Genomic DNA, 24457 nt, shown 5'->3' with positions numbered 1-24457 from the left:
AAAATACATATTTTGGTAATATTATAAATGTCTTCACTGTCACTTTTGATCAATTTAATGCATCCTTGCTGAATCAAAGTATTATTATTATTTTTTTTTAATAGTACTTACCCTACATTTTTGAATGGTAGTTTATCATGGGTTTCTACAATAATCTGAAGTAGCAAAAACTATATTTCGACATTGAGAATAATAATAAATGTTTCTAGAGCATCAAATCATCATATTATGCTTTCTGAAGGAACATGTGACACTGAAGACTGGAGTAATGATGCTGAAAATTCAGCTTTGATTACAGGAATAAATTACATTTTATTCTAAATCTATTTCAATAGAAAACTTGTAATAACATTTCACAATATTACTGTTTTAACTGTAGCATTTTGCAGCTTTGGTGAGCACAAGAGATTTTAAGACTTTGTTACACGTTACATGTAGTTATTATAGTACTAATTACTATAAATTGCACGTAATTGCATGGAACTAACCCTAAACCAAACCTAATCCTACCCTTATCCTATAGTAAGTGCATGTAGTTAAATATTATAACTCAGTACTTAAATATATAATTACACTGTAACACAGACACCTTAAAATAAAGGGTTACACTTTATTTTAAGGTGTCACTGACTACGTTTACATGCAGCCAATATCCGGGTTATGGTCGGGTTAGGGTCACTATTTGGGTTTCTGAAACATTCGGAATAACCCGTTTACATGCGTGAGTAGAGAGAGTTACTCCTGTATACATGGAATTTGTAATCAGTTGGGAATATCCCGATGTAAACGGCGACGCACGGTTAGCGTCAGGACGTACGGACAACCTTAAGACGCAATATGCGTCATTTCCGATTCTCCTTCCTGTATCCAAAGACAACAACAACAGCAGCAGCATGCGGATAATGAATAGTTCGGGGCAGATAGCGATCGCCTTTGTTTGCGCTTTCCTTCTCGCTCCAAAAGTGTGTTGCTCTGCTGCGTCTCGCCATGTTAACCTCTACTTCTTGTTTACTTCCGGTATACTGCACGCGGGTTTTTGTATGCGCCGTCTCTACTCAAAAGACCAAGATTCCTTGCGAATAGAACATGCGCAGAACACAAATCAATGTTCCTTTTGATGGGGATATGCCGATACGCGTTTACATGACCAAATATTCGGGTTAGAAAAGGGGTACCCCAGGGGTAATATCCGGGTTTTTAAAAACCGGGATATGAGCATATCCGGGTTTTTGCCGGTGTTTACATGGCCGTGCGCGACCGGGTTATTGCTAATATCCCGGTTTTGAACGGGTTATTGGCTGCATGTAAACGCAGTCATTGTTTCAATGTTATTATACATTTAAGTACTGAGTAATATTCATTAACAACATGTACTTCCTACAGGGTTAGGGTAGGATTAGGATTTGGTTTTGCATGTAATTATGCATAATTTACTGTTATTACTATGGTAAGTACATGTAACATATGTAACAAGGACACTGTAAAATAAAGTGTTACCAAATAAAGTGTAACCGAGACTTTTGACCGCTGGTGTAGTTGTCTCTGCATATTAAACTTGATACAAAAAAGTATTGTATCACTGAGAAAACTACACATTGCATCTTCAACGTAATGAGTTTATACCATAAATTGGAGGTTGGTAAGTTGGTTTTACCCTCTTCTGCTGAGTAGATAGTGGTCACGGGTCCAAAAGGACCTTCTCCTTTGTTGTTGTAAACTCCCACTTTCACATGAAATGGAGAGAATGGAGGGATGCTCTCGTTTTTGAAGATGTATCGAGATGCATCAGGAGACGTCACGGCTGCCTGCATCCAGCTTTGACCACCGAGAGGGCGGAAAGCAACCACGTAGCCGAAGCCTGGACCGCACTGCAGCTCTTCTGGGACTGGCTGGAGAGACACAAGGACCCAAAGACACAAACACAACAAAGAAAGAGCAAGTCAAAGAGAGATGTATCATTATATCACAGCAGTGTTATACAAGAGGCTTCGTCTCAGTATAAACGGACTATGGAAAATCCCTTTCACGGTCCTTGAACATATTTTTTCGCTTTTCACATTTTGAAACATAATTGCTAAAATCCATAAACATTTTGTCTGCCTCACTGAAGAGTGCCTACCTTTTTTTTTTAAGTTAAATTGCAGACCAACCAAGCTGACAGCATGATGGGTCTGTTTTAGATACAGGCCAGTGGACCGTCCACCATTCACAGCTACCTTTGTGCACTTAAATGTGTGAGCAAGAGCTTGTTTTGTTACCTCCCAAGTGATGACAAGCTCAGAGTGACTGCCACCTCCTCCGCTGACTCTGGCTGGGGTCGTCCTTGGCACTGTAAGAAAAAAATAAATACTTTTTACGCCAATTTTACAAGATGAGAAACACCACAAGTGCAGACAGGGCATTTTTTTTCCCACTCCATCTGTTTAGCATGATGCCACAGAGACACTTTCCTGGCTGCTACTTGGTCCCTTTCTTCTCCTGGGTTCTGCTACTTGGTTTTGAGTAAAAAGGTTTAATATATAGTATGGTTGGAAGAGTATGTCAGTCTTATCAAATGTTGTAGAAGTGCCTTGTACTATTATAGCAAACCTGTAAACTGTACCAAACCTTATGAAGGCTTTTTCGTCAGAAAACGCTAAGCGTTTTTTTTTTTCCAGTTGATACAGTATATCTGCGGAAGTGTTACTAGTATCTCATTTCACAGATAGCTTCTTTCTGTATTTTTTTCTATATAAAATGTCGATACAATGTTAAGTATTTGCTCTGTCTCTTGTTTTAAATGATTTTGCTCGGTTATTATGCTTGTTGTTGTCATCATGTGACGGTTGGTCGGTGTGGTATTTGTCCCGCCCCTCCTCCACTGTGATTGGACAGCTGGGTAAAAAGTCACAGTGATGAGCGCTACATTTGACCTAAAGTTGAACATTCTTCAACTCTCGGCGACTGGAAAAAACGCAAAGCGCTCAGAGCTTCAGCTCCCATTGAAAACAATTGGAAAAATACGCCAGCTGCGTGAAAAAACGCTTTGGTGGACACAGCGCCTTACAGTATTAAGTCAGTGTTGCTTTCAATAAGAATTACAACATAATTTTCTACCATAAAGGCGGCTCTCCAGTGTGTTCATGTTTTTAGTCACGGACGTCTGACCTCGACGGACTGAACAGCAGAAATGAACCAGAGAAGATGTTCACTGACACATCAACGAAGGCGGAGCCTCAGAGTCACACCTATGACATAATCACCACGAACCAATAATAGTTCAAGGGCGCAAACCAACTTTTCCGGAAGTGTGCTTTGGCAAGCTATTTCGAAATACAGCAACAGACTCCAAACTAACTTTTGTTTTGCCCGCATTTTGTTGGAAATGATGTCACACTAGCTCATTCTTTGATTTCGATAAATCGAGGCCTTGAGGTGACATTCAATGTGTGATAAGTGCCTGGGAGTAAACAAGTAACTACATATATTACGTACATGTGTCCTTGGTCCTGATTTTTTGTGAGGGTTTGCTGGGTTCCCCGGTGCCAATGGAATTAGTGGCCAGCACTCTGAACTCATATTCAACCCATGGACTCAATTCAACCACACGGGCTGTCAGCTGTTGCCCTCCCAGAGACTCTGGCACTGAGAAAAGACGAGGTGATATTAAGATATTTCAAGAAATCTGAAACAAAATAATCTTGGATACTGAGTGAGCGAGTGTGTAATTACAAAAATATTTAAATACATGACATGCTGTATACTCGTTTCAATAGAATTCAAGTTTAGTTTACTATAAATGTCAGTACATTCGGCAGTACACTTTAATCACATTTTAAAGGCAATATAATTATGATATTATATATAACGATGTACTTAAATCCTACTTAAGTGGGTCAAAAAGCACTCTAAAGATTAATTAACTGCAATACATAATAAATAAATTTAAATAATGCTTTTTGATTTAATTGCAATTAACATGCATTGTTATGAAACATTACAGTTGACACTTGGTGTCTTTTTAAAATTATGCTAAAGTCAATCAATCAAATCTTCTTCAATCAAACAGTGTAAAGATAACGCCGTGACAGTCTCTGCAAAAGGTTGTACAGAAAGCACAGATGAATTGCTGTAGATATTTAATCATAAACACTGAGTAAAAAGAATAAAGTAAAAAAAAAAAAAAGTGCTTATGACATATAATAAAGTATGGAAGCTTGTTTCCGCCACTGAATAATAAATAAATAATAATAATTGCGACTTTTTATCTCACAATTCTGACTTTTTTTCTCACAATTGCGATATATCAAGTCAGAATTGTGACTTTTTTTCTCAGAATTGCGAGATATGAAGTCAGAATTGTGAGAAATAAAGTCGCAATTGCGAGATATAAAGTCGCAATTCTGAGAAATAAAGTCGCAATTGGGAGATATAAAGTCAGAATTGCATGATATAAAGTCGCAATTGCGTGTTATAAAGTCAGAATTGTGAGATATAACCTATTCTGAGGTAAAATAAAAAAAGTCTGAGAAAAGATGTCAGAATTGCGAGATATAAACTCGCAATTATGTGTTTTAAGTCAGAATTGCGTGATATAAAGTCAGAATTCTGACTTTATAAGACGCAATTGCGACTTTATTTCACGCAATTCTGACTTTATATCTCACAATTCTGACTTTATAACACGCAATTGCGACTTTATTTCACGCAATTCTGACTTTATAACACACAATTGCGACTTTATATCTCGCAATTCTGAGAAATAAAGTCAGAATTGCGAGACGTAAACTCGCAATTGTGAGATAAAAAGTCGCAATTATCTTTTAAAATGTTTTATTTTGTGGCGGAAACAAGCTTCCATAATAAAGAAATGATAAAAGACTGAAAAGAATTTATAGGGCTTATGCCAAACGAATCAAACATGAGTGGTGACTATAAGACACTCACACATCATTGTGATAAACTGCATATTAATCAAAACGAACAATTCCTGCACACCTGTTTTGGCTGCCTGCCATCCGAGAGAGAAGGGGCTTCGGATCTGAATGTTGTAAGCAAAGACAGGACTGTGGTTATCAGGACCAGGAATCCAGGACACAAAGGATGTTGTCTCTGTCACTTCATCAACTTTGATGTCCAGCGGTGGGTCAGGGGGACCTGTGAGGAAATGATTTTGAAACTTCAAAAAGATGTATATTTTTTGGTCCTAGTTTATATGAAGTGTCTTTAAGGATTTTGTAATAACATTTCAATTAATCATTTGATACAATTCACGTATTGTGTACACGTTTTTACACTGTGCTTATATTTAAAGGTGCTCTAAGCGATGCCACGTGTTTTTTAGGCCAAAACATTTTTTGTCACATACAGCAGACATCTCCTCACTATCCGGTAGCTGCCTGTCCCCTTAACACACTGTAAAAAAACGAGGTCTCTCTAGACACCACAGGCTCCACAAACGGCAACAAAAACAAACTGGGCTAACCCGCACCACGAAACATAACAGTGTTCCAGCCAATCACTGGCAAGAAGTATTTGAGGGTGGGGTTTGGGGGGTTAGTGCGCGTACACATGAAGGGGGTGTGGAGGAGAGAGAAGCATGAAGAGGGAAGTTTGAATTATGGCCGACACACGACCAAAGAGACGACGTTCCGATGAACAAATTGCAAAGAAGAGGGACAAGAATAAGGAACGCGCGAAGTCCCGAATTTACATCGGAAAAACCTTGAAAGGTGGGAGAACTCCGCCGGCAGAAGGGCTTCCAATCCGACATTCAGTTGCTCTGTTTTTGCAGAACAGGTAAATCCATTTTTATTTCTAAACAGACGTTCATGTTCGCCAAACCAACACAAGGATGCAATTAGCTAGAACTATGCAGTCAGCGTTAACTTTGGTGAATACAACATATGTTTCTAGCAGCTAGCGATCAATCTCTATTGTAAAAGATCAAGCAAATTCACAGTAGGGCGACAATGTGTGTGAATGATGTTTTCATCCACTGTTTGTTATGAATTTGAATGTTCATTTATAGGCTATTGACAACTTTGACTAAATTTGTTTACGCCGCCGCCGTTGTTTATGCTCACTGGGAAACGCGAAGCTAACGTTATCATGCTATTATTGCTTGTATGGGAGCTATAGTTATAACCTCAGGTGGCGAAACGATTTTAAGATAATGTTTCTCTTTTTCTGCATTCTGTTCTGCAATATATAAAAGCATTTATCTAACTTGGCGACATTACACATTGAATGAAGTATCAGTAAAACTCAACTTTGTTTGTAGTGTCTACTTTGACTTTTCTTTATGCCGGAAGGGAGGGGAGGAGGGAGGAGACGGGATGAGGAGGAGGGAGGGTCTTGCTAGCCTCCGTTTTGTTTGACAACAATTCGAATGTCAACAGGAAGTTACGTCTCCCGACATCGCTTAGAGCACCTTTAAAAAAGTCCCTGCATGTAAATACATCTATAATTACACTGTTGACACTGAAGTTTAATCCTAGTAGGGTTTTGTGTACAAAATTTTGTCTGGAAAAACATTACCTCGTACCACAACATCTGTTGCTATAGACGCACTGTCCACTTTAGTCTGTACAGCACATGTGTACCTTCCTGCATGCCTTAGCTGAATGTTACGAATCATAATGTCACCGGCAGATGTCTATGAGCAAACACACAATAATACAGTTTCAGGTAAGACAATTTTTGTGGTTTTCTGTTAGAATCAGATTTTTCCTACAAATTCTACAAACATGAATATCAGAATATCAGAAAGTAAAATGATATCATGCTAAAAGAACGACACGCACCCCACCAACTTTTTCAAAATATCCCCCATGGCTTCCGAAATTGATCAACTGCTCGTTGAAAAACCAGGTGAATCTCACGTCCAGGGAGGGGTCACGGGACACCTGGCACGGAATAACAACACTCTCTCCGACTGTGACGTCCAGCTGGGTGGCTTTAGAAGTGATGATGGTTGGCTCTGAAATAACAACGAGATGGTCAGCAGCTAATACTTTTATAACTGTACGTTACTAGTCATCAGCAGCTTGGTGCACAAAACAGCAGTTGCTGTATTGAAGTATATTATGACCAAGCTCTTAAAAAAAAAACTAGTAGCTCAAGATGTTACACATGTTAACCATTAGTCGAGCCAGTTCTTTTTAGCTGAGGAAGGCAGTGCGTTGATCAGCACACTTCTGCCACCACTAGATGTCACTATGCTGTTAGATTTCCATCTTCTGAAATGACTCCACATATAATCAATGATTCTTAATGTCCCCCTAAAAAATCTCCAAATAAGCTTAACCTTTCAAAATATATCTTTATTTTAAAGAGTGTATCTGTAGACCATCTATCTATCTATCTATCTATCTATCTATCTATCTATCTATCTATCTATCTATCTATCTATCTATCTATCTATCTATCTATCTATCTATCTATCTATCTATCTATCTATCTATCTATCTATCTATCTATCTATCTATCTATCTATCTATCTATCTACCTATCTATCTATCTTATTTGCTATATCATCACACCTGTTTGATATTCCTCTGATGTATTTGTTTTATTTAAGGGATGTCAATGAAAGGGTCAAGATGACAAAAACAACAATATTGCAAATTAATAAAACAGCTGGTTTAGCTTTAATTTACGGGATGAATCATTACTGATTAGTAATCTCTGGATTCCCTTGTGCTGAATTATTCATGCTTTATCACGCACTGTGCACGCTCTTGCAGATATGTCTTTTTAATAAGGCAAACATGTGAATTTTGCTGGGGCAATTTTACTTGTTAGCGAATTAACATGTCAAATGAACATGTATTCAGGATTCAGGCTTTCATGTGAAAATGAGAGCGAGAGAAGAAACCAGTGAGTTTCTATAGAAACCAATTTCAAAGACAAGAGGGACCACCAAACTGCTGTTCTAATAGAATGCTGGTATTGTTATCGTCGTCTTGTCAGATGGGTGAAGAATGAAGAAAATAGCAAAAAAGGCTGTTTTGGATGGATCTAAGCTCTAATGAAACACAGCACAGTTGTTCCCACACATATCATGCATCTCTAATGCTCGCCGAATAAATCAATTCCCCATTAACCACGAGCACAGTTCATCCAGAGAGTGTGGAGATAAGATAAGAAGCTTGCGCTTTACTGTCAGAGTGGAAAAGACTGTAGTAAATCATTATTGTATGTTGTACAAAATATTATGTAATTCAACTTTTTATTATATTACACACTACCGATAAAAAGTTTGAAGTTGGTAAGATTTTTTAAACAAAGAATACATTTATTTGATCAACAATACAGTAAAAACAGTATTATTGTGAAATATTATTACAATTTAAAATAACTGTTTTCTATTTTAATGTGATGTCAAAGCTGAATTTACTCCAGTCTTCAGTGTCACACGATCCTTCAGAAATCAGTCTAATATGCTGATTTGATGCTCAATAAACATTTCTTATTATTATCAATGTTGAAAACAGTCGAGCTGCTTAATATGTTGTGGAAACCGTGATCAGGATTCTTTGATGAATAGAATGTTCAAAAGAAAGAAATCTTTTATAACAATGTAAAAGTCTTTGTTGTCACCTTTAATCAATTTAATGCATCCTTTCATCTTAAATGTCCCAGCATACCTTTCACCACTAGTGTGCCTGCACTGCTTGCCACTCCAAACTGGTTTCTCGCCACACAAGTGTAAAGACCTGCGTCTAGTTTGGTGATGTTGGATATCCGGAGACTGCCATTATCCAGCACGGAGACTCTAGACAACAAAGTGACATGATGAAAGCCTTGCAACTCATTCATACACACTATATAAAAAACGGTTATTATACTGAAGATCAGTGAACTTTAGTCTGGACACAGAGATCAATAGGCGATAGGACGTACATAAATACAACATCATTAAACAATTATACAGGACATTTACGATTTTAAATTCACATGTTAGATCATTTTATTTATAATTTTAGAAATACATTTAAATTTGCATTATAAAATAAAATAATCTGTATGTACTGTATATTTTACTACTGTATCTCAGGATTATTGGGTATTTCTGTTTTTACAATCATGTGAAATTAAACATTGAAAAGCCAAATGCATTTGCTCTGATATATTCACTTTCAAGCTCTTTCCTCAAAGGATTCTTCAGTAGTTTCTTCTGCGACTTACTTTTCACTTCACATAACAACATTGTTCTGGTGATTCTGTCACTATTTAATCACCTTCATGTCATTCCAAACCTGTATTATTATACTTTCTTTATTCTGTGAAACACAAAAGGTGAACTGCTTTTTTGACTGGAAAGACCAAGCTAAAAAATAAAATAAAATAAAAACATAAAAGAATCATAAAATTGAAAAACAGACTGATTTTGCCTCCCAAAATACAAATTTAAGCTTAATAAAATCTACAGTACATGTTCTACTACAAGTGCAGAAGAAAAAGTGAAAATTAGCTTTTATTCATAGAAGTGCAGGGCCCAAAGCACGGGATGTGCTTCATTTACACAGTGACCTTTCACTATGCAGTGGTCTTCTTCACAGCAGAAGAAGACAAATCTGCTCCCACCACCAAGGCAAACAGACCTTTTTTTATGAACATGCCAATGTTTGCCATGCCAAGAGTTCAGTAAGTAGAATTTTTAGAAATGAAATCATGTTGACGAGAGCTTTCAGCGGGAATGCCATTTCATGTATTATCTTTACTCTTTTACTCTAGCTGAGGCCAAAATTACTCGCAGATGATAACTTTTATTGCTAAAAGAAGCAGTAATAAATCGCATTTACACTGCAGGTCTCGATGCCCAATTCCGATGTGTTGAATATATCCGCGTTTCCACCCAAATTACCTGGAACACTTTGTACCAGGAACTTTTTTTACAAGGAACATTTTTCCCCCCCAGACCTGCTGCTGTCTGTGTTTCAATCACGGTCTAAAGTACCATGAAGATTAGGCAAATTAGTCCGGTGATGTAGGACTGTGCGCTACTTTCCAGTTCCCGCTGGATTTTGTCCTCTAATAAAGCCTGAACCTCGTCGTCGGTCCATCTTGTCAGATTTTTGATTCGAATAGCAAACAACTCTTACTCCACGCACCGCAACAGATTTTTAAAAATTGTGGTTGAAATGAAATGCGGTGTGGAGTCAACCAATCAGCATGTTCAACGCCCAAGTCCCAGTCCTGAAAGTTCCTGAACTTTGGAAAAGTACTACCTCACGAGCAGGGTCTAAACACAGAGTGTACCACACCAAAGTTCCTAGGTCATGGGGAAAGTTCTTGCGGTGGAAACGCGGCTTATATTTGTTTTTGTTTTTGACGACCGGCATTTTTGTTTAAAAGTGACCCATATGTGATATCTGCATTTACACTATACACTTGGCGAATCAACTCAAGGTCGATGTACTGACCCGGAAAAGCTTAGGCCGAAAAGCAGTGTTTTTCCATAGAAAACCAAAAGAAAAAGAAAGCACTTAACCATTTTGCGCGCTGCGTTCATATTCTGGGCTCATCTGCTCACCTGTATATAGTGTGAATCATCAATAAGGTGTATACTGAATTTGATCTTTTAACATCACTGTTTTGGTACATTAAGGCACTTAGAATGTTCCCGGAATGTTCCGCTGTTTTTAATAGTGATTGAAATACTGCAACAGGTGCTTTTTATGGATCACAAGTGCCCAAAACTTGCCATTTGTTCAATATTTTTGTTTTTCTTCTTTCGAGAGGTGATCTAAAAATTCATGCTTTGAAACTGATGGAAAATTGACAGTTCTATGAAGGTTTTGCCCTTCTGGTCATGTGACTGAAAACTATGAATGTGTTTTATCTATATTAGTTAAAGGAGCCATATGTAAGATTGTGGCCAAAACTGGTACTGCAATCACTTTCAAATTACTGTAGAGCGGTGTATCCCCTCTCCCTCCCCCCTGACTCGAGGTTGCCAGATAGGCTGCAGGATCCAGCAGGAACGTTTGTAGCTGCAGCTGTGGTAACTAGAGCTGAGCTGGCAACCCGGATGCCGAAACACTACTGACTTCGTGATTGGTAGATAGGTGGAGGGTGGCGCTTCAGGCCAAAACACAACATGACAACATCAACATCAGTTGAGGGCTGCGATTTCTTCGCTGTATTCTCGCTTTTTGCTGGCAGGTTTCTCTCTAGAGCTCCCCCCACAGCTTCGGAATAGATATTTGACAACACTGTTGTAAAAACTCGTTGGCGATTCTCAGACACCAGAGGCTAGTAGATCAACGACATCAAAGCAGATGGGACATTCTTTAAAACGTCTTCTTCATTCGGGTTCGAACAGCGTGAGGGAGCGCAATAATGACAGCATTTTAACAGATTTCTTTTGGCCGTAAAGCAATTGTTTACATCGCGAGACCTGATATCACACGATACTTCCTGACGCGGCGGCCGGCCATTTTATGATTAATTGAAACCATTTCTTACATACAGCTCCTTTAATGCAATTTCTAACATGAAATAACAATAAACAATACCTTTACTTTTTAATTTATTATGAACAAACATTAATTAACAATATATATAAATGAACATTAACCTAGATTTAAAAAGGCTGTAAAATTTGTTTTTGTTGTCATTATTCCTAATGCGCTGACTAATGTCAACAAATTGAACCTCACTGTAACGTGTTACCAGCAATTTCACTGCAAAGCATTTTTAATATCTGTCAGCCGAAGCTACAGGATCTTGACGAAAAGTGAAAAAATGTATAATTATGCATGAATAAATTTGTGCAACGTTTCTTTATTTATGCACAAACGTGAAAAGCTGGAAACTGGCTACAATCATATTTGCATAGAGCAGTCAGCAGATTTCTAACAAGTGCTACATATAAAAGCCAAATTGGGCATAAAGAAATGAAAGCAACATTTTCCTTTCCCACATGATCATTATAGAAGAAGCCTGAAAAGCTGTTCTTTGTCTCTCTCTCTCTCTCTCTCACAAACACACTCCCAGTAGTGCAGCAGTGTTTAATGAGAGACCCAGTCCCTCAGAGCTCTAGATTGTGGGTGGATGTTAGCACAAGGCTGATGGACAGTGATGTCTACTAATGATTTTCTTACAGCGGCTCCAGACTCAGGAGTTCACAGGTACTCTCTCCATGGAGACAGAGTCATACTGCTTTATTCCTCAATGGATTCATCTAAAGTGTATGCTAATGATCATTCTGTGATGCACTGCCTTACATTCAGACCATTGATCTGGAGGCATAACAGTGTCTGAGAAGAGGTTCCAAGCTGTCGTTTACATGCACATTATATGCTTAATAAGCCGACAATGCACGTGGTCATGTAAACGCGCAAACCCGTTTTCATTTTTTTTTTTTTTTTTTTTTGTTCTGTCGGCTCGTTGAAGTGCGCTTGTGTGATATGTGATAGGGAAAGCATCCTTCCTAGATTTTGCAATGTTTTTGAAAGAAGTCTCTTGCTCTCGAAGGCTGCATTTATTTGATCCACAATACAGTAAAAATTCAAATATTTTGAAATATTATTACAGTTTAAAATAACTGTTTTCTATGATAATGTATTTTAAAATGTAATTTATTCCTGTGATGCAAAGCTGCATTTTCAGCATCATTACTCCAGTCTTCAGTGTCACATGATCCTTAAGATTCTAATATGCTAATTTGATGCTCAAGAAACATTTCTTATTATGCTGAAAACGTTTGTGCTGCTTAATAGTTTTGTGGAAACCGAGATAAAGAAAAATGTCAGGATAATTTGATTCATAGAAAGTTCAAAAGAACAGTGTTTATTTGAAACACAGATTATTTTTCTGTACTGTCACTTTTGATAAATTTCATGCATCTTCACTAACATTCATTTCTTTCAAAAACAAACATTGACCCCCAAACCATTGACTGGACGTCTGTCTTTATATGTCATTGTGTTTTAATTTATATAGAAATTCATACATATATGGCTGACAAAAGTTCAGAATATTTCAAATAAAATGACAATGCGGTTTTTAGAAAAAAAAAAAATCATGCTTTTATTGTTATTTCACTATAAAAGTGCATAATTATTATTTGCTTACAGACTGCCACTGACTTGCTACATTGGATAATTACTACATTGGACAGACTCTGAAGAATTTTTTTTGCATGAAAAATAATTAAAAACATTAATACATTTTGTGATTTAAATGTATGCATCAGAGGTTTAGACATTTCAACCAACCATCTAAAAATATATCAAAATGAGATTTAATGTTGGACAACAACAATTGGAAGACTGAATTTTCGACTAAATTGGTTGGTTGATTGTTCAAGCACTTTTGATGTTATTCTGTGCCGTGAAAAAGGTATTTTCTTTTCTTTTTAAGATGAAGTATATGCAAATGCAGCGCCTGTTGTGTTGAGATGGTTTGATGTGAACCTTTGATCAGTAACAACCTTCCGCCTGACCTGAATCATATTGCTCTGTCTGTATCACTTTAATAAACAGGTTCTTGGCAGACAAAGGGAAATGGGTTGGTAAAAATACCTGTGGCTCTCTCGCAAGGCTTCTTTGCCCTTCCTCCAGGAGATCATCCCGCGTGGAGACATGCGAGGCCTGCACTCAATCAAAACATCTCCACCCTGCCGAGCCAATGTCTGTGCCTTTAGCACACTGTTGGAGAAATCTGGTGCAACTGCTGATGTGAAGAGAAAAACAAGCATCTTACAAAACTGACAGAGAGAAAGAAAGACAGAATGACTCCTAAAAGTGTTTTAAAAAGTAACGAACAATGTCTGCATTACAAAGGAAAATATTACAAAGTGTCATTCGTTTTGAAGAGAAACAGCTCAAGAACAGTGACCAAACCTCATATTTTCTACACAAAATGTGGCTTGGAATATACAGAAACAATATTTTTCTAATATTATTTATATTATTGTATCATTATTTTTTTTTAAATGACGCTTTTTTTTCCCTTCATTACACTCTGAGATTTTTACCTGTTCACTTCCCCAAAAATACTATCAAATTTTAATTTAGGAATTGAAATGCGCTCATCATAGAAGAGGTGTATTCAAGTCACAGTAGTATGAAGTGCATTTTTAATGTACATTACCGTTCAAAAGGTTGTCTCGGTAACACTTTATTTTACAGTGTCCTTGTTGCATATGTTACATGTACTTACCATAGTAATAACAGTAAATTATGCATAATTACATGCAACTAACCCTCAACCAAACCCTAATCCTACCCTAACCATATACAGTAAGTACATGTAGTTAATTAATATTACTCAGTTCTTAAATGTATAATAACATTGTACCAATGACACCTTAAAATAAAGTGTAACCCCAAACTCTTACCCTATAATAAGTACATGGAGTTAAATAAAACTTCTCAATACCTATTTATGTAATTACACTGTAACAACGTCACGTTACGCTTTATTTTAAGGTGTCATTGTTACAGTGTAATTATTTATTTAAGTACTGTGTAACATTAAGTAACTACATGTACTTACTATAGGGTTAGGGTAGGATTAGGATTTGGTTGAGGGCTATTTGCATGTAATTATGCATAATTTACTGTTATTACTATGGTAAGTACATGTAACATATGTAAGAAAGACACTGTAAAATAAAGTGTTACCAAATAAAGTCATCTGAAATCTCTTTTGCATCCCAAGGTATCAAAAATACAGTAAAACTGTAATAATGTGAAATATTATTTAAATTTACAATTTAAAAATACCAGTTTTCTATATTTGAATATATTATAAAATGTAATTTATTCCTGTGATGCAAAGCATCATTACTCCAGTCTTCAGTGTCACATGATCCTTCAGAAATCATTCTAATATGATGATTTGCTGCTCAAAAAACATTTCTTATTATCAAATCGAGGTGATTATAACAGTAGTACAAAACTTTAAAGTCTTATAGTCTATACTGTCATTCTTGCTGACAAAAAGTAGTAATTCATTTTTTTTTTTTTTTATGCTAGTGTATTTTTGAGTAAACTAATAAACAGGACAAAACATTAGTGTTATGTCACTGACAATCTGTGTTCTTCCACACAACCTGTCAAATGTCTACATCTCTATCTGGTTCCCTCTTAGCTAAATCTCATCGTCGTCTCCCTTTCCAGCGGCAGGCGAGGAGGATGTTTTTAATGCGATATACACACCAAAGAGCACACTCAAGAGCCCCACACACCACTAAGTCAAACTGAGTCAAGCCAGCCAGCACAAATCTAAAGGCTCTAAAGTGTGAAGACCGTCTACCTCACGTCTCCCCCAGGCAGCAATTTCAGCATACTAGACTTTCCTGCCTGTTTGGCATCCATCTGCACTCAGCGCTGACAGCATCAAAGCAGCCATTGTGCTGACAAATGACAGGACTAGGGAACAGAGCACTTCTTTCGTCTGCCGCATGATAAAATGGCCTTGAACGTCAACTCCTTTAATCTTCACCGCAGAGATGGGTTTGATCATTGATCCTGTCAAAAGTTATTCTGCTCCTCATAATAGCGGGTCAACTGTTTTTAAATGCAGCGCAAAAGGGCATGGTAAGACTAATGGGTGGTGGCGTTCACTGACAATATGATTGGAATGAGCTTGTGAGGGAACGAAACCCAAGTGCTGCTACACAGCACTGCTGCTCCAAGCCAAATCGAACTTCATATTGTGCATACACAAATTTGGAAACATACTGTATAACGGCATATGTCCAACTGCATATTGGCTATTTGAGAGCATAAGAACAGTTGAGGAGCTACATCGTTAGGAACCCATGCTCATTGGAAAAATGTGCCTGTGGCAACATTTCTGCAAAACTTTACATTGCGTCTTGCATGTTTCACAACACTTTCAAAGTTAAATGTCCAGTGATTGACACTAAACGTGCGTTCAGGTTTATCCGAAACAGATGAATGTGAATTTGCCGACGTTTTATTAATTTGGTTGTTGTATGTATTGCAAGTCTTTGCAAGTCTTTTATCTCTTTTATCGTGACTCGTACGTAGGTAGAGGCATGTTTTTCCAATGAGACTGTGTGTTGATCTTTAGTTACTATGAATTTAGTGATCCCTTACCAATGGCTCTGAGTTCAGCGTTGGCAAACACCCGGCCATGACGGTTCTCAGCGATACACTGGTACATCCCAGTATCTGACAGGGTCAGACTGCTGATGGATAATGCCCCGTTTACCACCTGGACTCTGTCCTGGAAACATAACAACAATCCCACAATGCAACTTAAAACAAAAAGGTTAATGACAATGTTATTTTTTTTTTAAACTGTATTGGTATAAATTATTAAACAATCAGAGAAGTAGCTTTAGTTGCATATTGAAAAACTATTCTACATTGAAATGGATTCTGATAAATCACTTACAGTATATACAGTATGTAATGTGGCGTTTTCCTATTTATTTATTTTTGCAGACAATGTTCACAATATTTAAACATAAAATATGAAACTTGTCCATGAAACAACATAAAATCGAACCCAAACTCTTTTGACAGTTTTGTCCGCAATGAGAACACAAGCCTATAGGTCTCACCTGCCATCACAGACCATGGCCTAATCACCAAATAAAAGTCACTCCTGAGTCATCTTAAATTGGAAAATGAGGCACTTTTATATGAATACTTTTTTTCAACAAATAGTCAGTGAAAAGACTTCATAAAATGTCAACTTGAAAAGGGTAGAAAGGTCACAGAGATCGAGAAAGGAGAAGGAAGCCAAGTGAGCTCAGTTTATGAAGGATCTATATATAGGTTAACCAAAACTTTGTTGGGAGAAGCAAGATCCGGGAGGTTGACCAGCCCTAAGGAAGTTAAGGAAGCTATGGATCCAAAAGGAACTTGATGATGTGGCAGCATGGGCAAGAATTAGGTTCAAACCAAGGAATTCAAGAAGTATTGTGATCAGAAATGGGAAAGTGACTAGCAAGTTCCAACTTCAAGTCCAGAGAGAGGTTATACCATCAACAGAGGAATACCCAGTAAAAAGCCTATAGGGAAGTGGTATGATGCCTCTCTCAATGATGGAAGTAGCAACGCATTCTCATCCTAGGGCGTCATATACTGACACTTTTGACATTTCGTCTACATCCAACGCACATGGCACCCTTTAGCGTCAATATGATACGCACAGAGCTTTGTTCGGTTATGGGTAGGTTTAGGTCTGGGGTAGGGTTAGGGTTAGACCGCTAGGAGGCGCCTTCTGGCCCATATCTATCTGCGTCTCATATTGACGCTAAAGGGTGCCATGTGCGTTGGATGTAGACGAAATGTCAAAAGCGTCAGTATATGACGCCTTGGGATGAGATCGGGCTGGGAATAGCGTATCCAGGACTTAGAGACCAGCAGAAGAATGTCTGAGGAAGATAAAGTGTTCAGGCTTACCAGGCAAGTTCAAGACCTGGCTCTTTCAGCATGGTCTGCTACCAAGACTTATGTGGCTACTGATAATTTATGAAGTGCTCATGACGTTAGTGGAAGGACTTGAGAGGCGAATGAATACACACCTTCACAGGTGGCTCGGAATTCCACCAAGTTTCACGTCAGTATAGGGCTAAACATCAGATCTGGGCTGCGTTTCCCAAATGCATTGTAACTTAGTTGATCGTAGAACAACTGGCACCAGTGGTCCCTACGATCAACTTAGGCTTACTATGCTTTTGGGAAGTTACAGTTACAGCTACCCCTATCGCCATTGGTTGAAGAGTTCAAAGTGGTGAAGTGTAGGGCTGTGATGCTGTCCAGAGATTCCGACGATGAGAAGATCAGAGATTCAGGGGTCACCAGAAGATCAGGATGCAAGTGGGCAGCTGATGTAGCTTATGCAATAGCAAATGCAAATAGCAATACAGGCAGAGAGCAGGCTGAAGTTGAAGGACATCATTGGGAGCCAGTGCATGGGGAGACAAGGACTCGGAACTACCCATTTCCAGCAACGGGGGAAGGTGGAGCTAATGCAGAGCAACGACAACGACAAAGCGAAAGATCACGTAGCCTTAACTTTGGAGACTGGAGTCCTTTCACATGTCTTTCCTGCTCCGATCAGTGTATGATACTCTTCCATTACCAGTAAACTTGTACAGGTAGGGAATGAGGGAGGACGCAGTGCGTAAGTTATGTGGAGGGAAGGAGGATCATCATGATTGAAGATAGATAGGAAGATGGATGCAAAGAAGCCTCGGAGAGGAAAGTCACCAAGTACCAGGGTGTTTTCCAGCAATGCAGGGACAAAAGGTGGAAGGTCTGGTTATTTCCAATTGAGGTTGGTTGCAGAAAGGGAGATGAAGACAGCTACGCATTGGTTGGGGGAGGCAGCAGAAAAAGCCTCTTGTTAGCTTTGGAATAGGCGGGAGGAGTTGAGCTGGAATTCAGGAGATGATGGGAAGTGACTGGAGGACGTTGTGGTTTAGGGTCGAAACGTCCAAAGAAAGTTGGATGCCACCTGACATCTATATATACAAAATATATACAACAACGCATTATTGTTTTCATTTTGCTTGAATGAATCACACAGATCAGGGTTTTTATTTAGACGGGTTAAATATTTGATTGAAATGGGTATAAAATAAAATGTTTCATATAATATTTAATGTGACTTCTCCAAGTTGATTTATATAAATAAATTTGTTATGTATTTCTTGCTGTACAAAGGGTCTAACATATTTTTTTTTGTAATGGCGAAATCATGTGGAAACAATGCGAAACAGCCAAATGTTTGTTTTACAATTAAATATCTGTTCAACAGATCTTCCAAATTATGACGTTGTTCGTTTTAAATGATTGGACACAAGGCAAAGTCATCTTTTCGAATAGGGAATACACGTTTAGCTATAGTTCATGTTAGTACATTTCATGATAGATCTTTATTTTTTATTACGTCAAAAAAAAAAAAAAAAAGGAATTTGTGCCTGTAATGCTTAAAATAACTAAATAACTAATGGGACACCACCAAAGTATTCATGGAAAGTGCCTACTATAAAATAATTGACAGATGTGAAAGGAGCAGAACGGGGATGAATTCAATCCATGTAGCTGTGGATTGCTGCTGATGGGCGGTATATACGTTTTTTTATTTATTATTTTTTTATACTGGCCGAACACTTACTCATAAAGCCCCTGTTATGCTGCCATTGTGCCCACTTGAGTGTGAAAATGTTGAATGGTGCATTCAGGTTGAATGAACTGAGATTTAAAGGGCTCAGATATCTGCACTCACGCTGTGCGCGCGGACACTTCAGAGTCTGATGGCATTTAGCTTTACGCCACTTGAATTTCATAGTTCCAGTTCAGCATGGAAAATGGTGTAACTCTCTCCACATGTGATCCGCTCCAACATGGAGAACCACAGTCTAACCGATATCGTAAACAGAATGCTTCATATGTGTGGTGTTGACTGTAGTAAACTAGAGAAGATCAGCACAGCCTCCAGCACCAAAGACAAATGGTGGCATAAATCAGCTTTATGGGGGTAATTAATTAGCGGTGACATTCCACTGAAATCAGCACTTTCCCCCTCGACGGGAGAGTGACATTTGAGTGGGCTGTGCTGCACCAGACTGATTAAGTTGCCCACCTAAATAGACATCACAAAGATTGCCCCAACATTATGGGTATTGGCTTGGCATGCGAAATATTGTTGCTGAGGTAAACATTTACACAAGCAGAGGATGATTTGCTGTGGTTTCAGGGAACAAATCTAACAATATATATATATTTTCAAATGAGTCATGTACCCAGCTAACAAAAATATGTTCTAATAAGGATTTGCTATAGTTCCTATTAGGTTATACAAATATTATTTCTGAATTTTCTCTGAACATTCTTTCTAACGTTTTTTTTCTTGTTTATGCAAACGTTAAGGAAACATTCCATTTGATCATTATTCAAACATTACGGGACCGTTCCTTTTGAATGTTCTCTGAACATTATGAAACAAGTTTAGCTTAGCCTATATAAACATCCACCTAAAACATTTCAGAAAATCGTTTCATGAACGATGTCTAATTAACGTTTTGTACTAACGTTTTGAGAAAATGATTAAAGATCAGATAACTTTGAATGAGGTTATTTTGAAATACTAAATACAGCTGATTAAACTTTTTAAAAATGGCTAATTCAATTGGAAACGAAGATAAACAGTTGTATGTTGTTTATTTATCATAGATTCCTCAAGAGTGAGGAGACATGGAGCTTCCGCGATTTGCTCTGAATACAGCATTCGGCTGATGGTGGCTGGTAAGGAAATGCAAGGCCTTTGTCTGTTCATTGTAATCATCAAATAACAAACGACACTCTTCTTCTCTTCCTCTGACTACATGGATGACCTTTGGTCTGTAGATTGATCAAATGCTGAGGTAGACGATGGTGACATTTACAAAATGGTAACACCTCAGCTCATTAAGTGTGCAGCCTCACACGCTGAGATCGTGTTCGCTATCTCTCAGAGTGATGAAACAAGCTCTTGTACATGACACTATAATACAGCACAGGACTACTGTGAACCATACAACAACTAAGAGGAACCTAAACCAGATCTATGGAAATATACATGCAGAATCCTAAAAATAAACAATTTTTCAGGACCAGAATGTCATCATGTCCCCCTTTTTATTTTGACTTACTTACTTGTTTTTTAGAATTGCTGTACATGTGATGTCGCTTCAATGTACCTCAACAGTCTTTATTACAACAACCAAGGTTTCACAAATATTGAAAAAACGTTAAAAAAAACACAAGTAAGGGCTCGTTCACACAGAACGGGTTTTTGCTTTGAAAAACACGAGACACGTACAGTGGAATGGGGCAAAAATGCAAGGTCTCCAGACGCGTTTTAAAAAAAGTTGAACTGATTTAAACTTGAACGCCGTGTTTTTAGAAAGCCGTGTCATGCGCGAGACGCTACAAAAGACGCAAGATGTGAGCGCAACAACGTCAAAAACAATGGAAAAGTAGCGCATTGGAATGGAAACACACGTTCTGTGTGAATGGCCCTTAACACTGACTCAAGTTGGTTGATTCAGTATTACTTGGTAAATCTAAAACAACATAATCTTGCCAACTAAAACACAGATCTCTTAAACTTCTTTTAAAGTTATGAACAAATGTTCTTCCATTTATATTAATAAAACCTTTGTTCACGTTAGCAAAAAAAGTTAGCATTTTGTGCTAATGTTTTTTGTGCTAAGGTGAACAAATGTTTTGAACATATTTGAACTTTATTTAAACTTTGTTTAGCATATTTAAACTTATTTTAACACTATTTTTACATCGTTCCTTTTACCCTAAATGTTTAGTTTGCCTTTTTTTATTATTTTTTTATGTTAACTTGTTTCATAATGATCAAATGGAATGTTCCCTTAATATTGGAATGCTCCAACCAAGAAAAAAACATTTTTAAAACATGGACATTATGAACATTCATAGAACATTCATAAATAACTGAATCTTGAAGTTTTTATAGCTTAATGGGAACGTTAGTAAAACGTTCTTAGAACATGTTTTTGTAAACTGGGTAGATTTAGAGAAAGATTTTGAAATGTACTTTTTTTTCTTCTTTTTTTTTGCAATACAAGAAAATGGAAAGACTTCATAGTGTGTAATGTTCATTTATGTTGAGATTTAGATTTCAATTATGTTGGGATATCCTTCCTAACTTCCTGAATCTGCTAACTTGGTCTTTCAGGTGCACTAAAGGTACAACGGACGGCATCACTCACCTCAAATGACTCGATCGCCTCTCCGTTCTTCAGCCACCTGTATGCGGGTTTGGGCTTGGCGCTCGCCTTACACTCCCACAGCAGAGATTCATCAATGGCTTTCTGCACATCCTGAGGCTTCTCCACCAGATGAGGGGGTGCTGAGATCCATCAATAAACACACAACACACAGCGAAATATCAACATCTCACAAAGTGCCTCCCTGAATCCCAGACACACTTAGAGTTGGATATTGATTAGCCCATAGTAAACCAACCAAGCAGTTTATGAGCCAATTAATGAACAAATCCAGTTATTAATCAATCAACATGGCATTAGAATGAGGAAAAAAGCATACTACTTTATGAATCATTTACAAGGAAATTTAGTATACCACATTCATTGAGCTGAAGGGATTACAGCACACAGCACTCATTAAATGTGGGTCAAGTTTTATGGATCTTTGGCCCGTCTTTTGTATAATGCATTAATATTCATATTGCTTTGATGAACAACACACACCCTCTCCAAACACACACACATAACAACAGAAATAACAAAATAGGTGCTAGAAAGGAGTGTCAATGTTACAGTTTTAACCTTGAATACTTAAAGCTAGGACGATTTAAAAAAAAATGGCTTGAAAACATATTAAAATGAGATTCTTTTGGTTATGGTGAAGGTCAATGTGACTTGCAAAGGCTTAACTTTTCTCATTACTGAACAAGATGAGAGAGAAAGGTGAATAAATCACAGCAAAGTGCAAGCATGGACAAAGTAGCATGCTTTATAGGTATCAGTCCCTACTGGAGCTCATAATTTTGATTTCGACCATTATGTTATAAACAACAGTGACCCATATTGATTATTCCATAACACCAACACCAGTGATATATGGAGAGCACAGTCTATGGGAGATTATGGATTTTTACCTGCCAAATAATTGCAATGACAAATAATTACAACGTACAGGGATTCTCGTGAAGATATGACATCCTGGTTATAAAACATCATGGGGTAATACATTAAACCACACAACATTGATCAGTGATAAATTCAAATATATAAGCATTCATAAAACCTTAATGGTGCACATCGATTGTGTGTTAGTCTGATTATGGAAAGTGTGTCCATGCTCTGTTCTATGCAATGAAAGTAGCAGAGATGGGACCAAGTCATACATATGCAAGTCTCAAGTAAGTCTCAAGTCTTAACCTTCAAGTCTCAAGTAAGTCCCAAGTATTTTTTTCTTGGGCAAGTCAAGTCAAGTCACAGGCTATGTCAAGTCAAGTCAAGTCAAGTCCTGTAGTAGGTCAAGTCAAGTCCAAGTCAAGTCACCTTATTATTGTAATTTTACCTGCAGAATCTGATCTTAATAAAGTGAAAAGACAAGATATCAGTTACTGTCAATAAATTACAATAATTTGGATTTGCATTGTAAATACTCATGTTCAGTAAAATACATCATGGAATCAAGCAAAATTGTAACTTCATAAAATTATTTATTTTTCACTTCGGCCAACAGTGTTTAAAATGTAACAAAGTTTAATGTTGTACATAAACTGTGTTTACAATAAGTGTATTGTGATTGTCAAAACATTTTAGTAACTAAACTGAATTGTATTCGGTTTAGTGACAACATGTTACAATGTTTACATGGTACAATTTCTGGTAAGCTACGCTTTTTTATTATTTCAATTCAATTCAATTATTGTGATCTGACTTAATATTGACTCATTTGGATAAATATTAGGTAGGCTACACAAGATAGGCACTAATTTTTTTCAAGAAAAAAACAACTCACCTAATGCTGTAAACATACAGAGAGATATAAAGCGTTTTTTTTTTATAATAACAACTTTATTTAATGATAAGTAAAAATATAATAAATATGTAATATAGTACACATATTTAGCAAAATACTTTTTATAGCCAACTAACGTGCTATAGCCTATATGGTCATCAAATGGCTTTCCTGAGGTAAATGTTATGTGACATAATTGTTCTCCAGCTGTTTTATTGACCCATTTGTTTGATTGATTGGTCGATATTATGTATGAGGAATATACATTTCGGTAAGTTCAGCTGTACTGTATCTTTCAACATTGTTCATTCGTGTTTATTTACTAGCTAGAGATGATCGGTTCACGTGCCGCGCTAGGGATCTGCGTCACATTTACAAGCGCCAAAACGGTATTTATTGTTTGAATTTCGTAATAAAAATGACAGAATCTGAGAGCTGAGATTTTTTTATATCGTAACCTGCTCTTGTGTCACGATTTTTCTGTGCGTGAGAAAATGAATGAGAGCATGTGAAAAGTCAGTGTGTCTCACGGTGAATGCGTGAGAGTTGGCCGCGATGTTAATGGTGCATGTCTTGCAAAGCGCTGTTCGTCTTTTGCCATCTTGTGAATAATTCTCGAGGCCGAAAGCGATGACCCTCGGTACCCCTCCGGCTGACATGTTGATGTGATATCTGATCTAAGTGGGCGTGGTGTGCAAGGTACGAGAGGGCGCGACTGATGATAGTGTAGTGATCCAGTCATGACAACGCTATTCTCAGCCTGCGCTCCAGCTGGGTAATCAACTTTATTTTTTTTAAATAATTTATATATTTTATATTCAAACTGAAAAAATTATGTGATTAACACTCAAGTCATTCAAGTCATCGTGTCTCAAGTCAAGTCAAGTCCCGAGTCTTGAACTTCCAAGTCCGAGTCAAGTCTCAAGTATTTTATTTTTTGTCAAGTCAAGTCACAAGTCATAAAA

General features: G+C 37.4%; 1 protein-coding gene across 2 annotated transcripts in view; it reads right to left on the bottom strand.

Moving 5' to 3' along the window:
• Positions 1 to 24457, bottom strand: part of cntn3a.1 (contactin 3a, tandem duplicate 1) — a 65829-nt gene that overhangs the window by 5246 nt on the left and 36126 nt on the right. For both annotated transcript variants that reach the window (XM_084427333.1, XM_084427332.1), the window contains exons 9-18: positions 21710 to 21849; positions 16062 to 16191; positions 13515 to 13665; positions 8631 to 8758; positions 6786 to 6961; positions 6520 to 6637; positions 4978 to 5136; positions 3475 to 3624; positions 2259 to 2329; positions 1655 to 1889 (exon numbers count right to left, since the gene is read on the bottom strand). In XM_084427333.1, coding sequence (XP_084283459.1) covers positions 1655 to 1889; positions 2259 to 2329; positions 3475 to 3624; positions 4978 to 5136; positions 6520 to 6637; positions 6786 to 6961; positions 8631 to 8758; positions 13515 to 13665; positions 16062 to 16191; positions 21710 to 21849 — 1458 coding nt within the window. The remainder of the gene's footprint in view (positions 1 to 1654; positions 1890 to 2258; positions 2330 to 3474; positions 3625 to 4977; positions 5137 to 6519; positions 6638 to 6785; positions 6962 to 8630; positions 8759 to 13514; positions 13666 to 16061; positions 16192 to 21709; positions 21850 to 24457) is intronic.

The sequence above is a fragment of the Rutilus rutilus genome (genome assembly GCF_951802725.1).
Source record: "Rutilus rutilus genome assembly, chromosome: 13".
Taxonomy (NCBI): domain Eukaryota; kingdom Metazoa; phylum Chordata; class Actinopteri; order Cypriniformes; family Leuciscidae; genus Rutilus; species Rutilus rutilus.
This window is presented reverse-complemented; position numbering and strand designations above follow the sequence as displayed.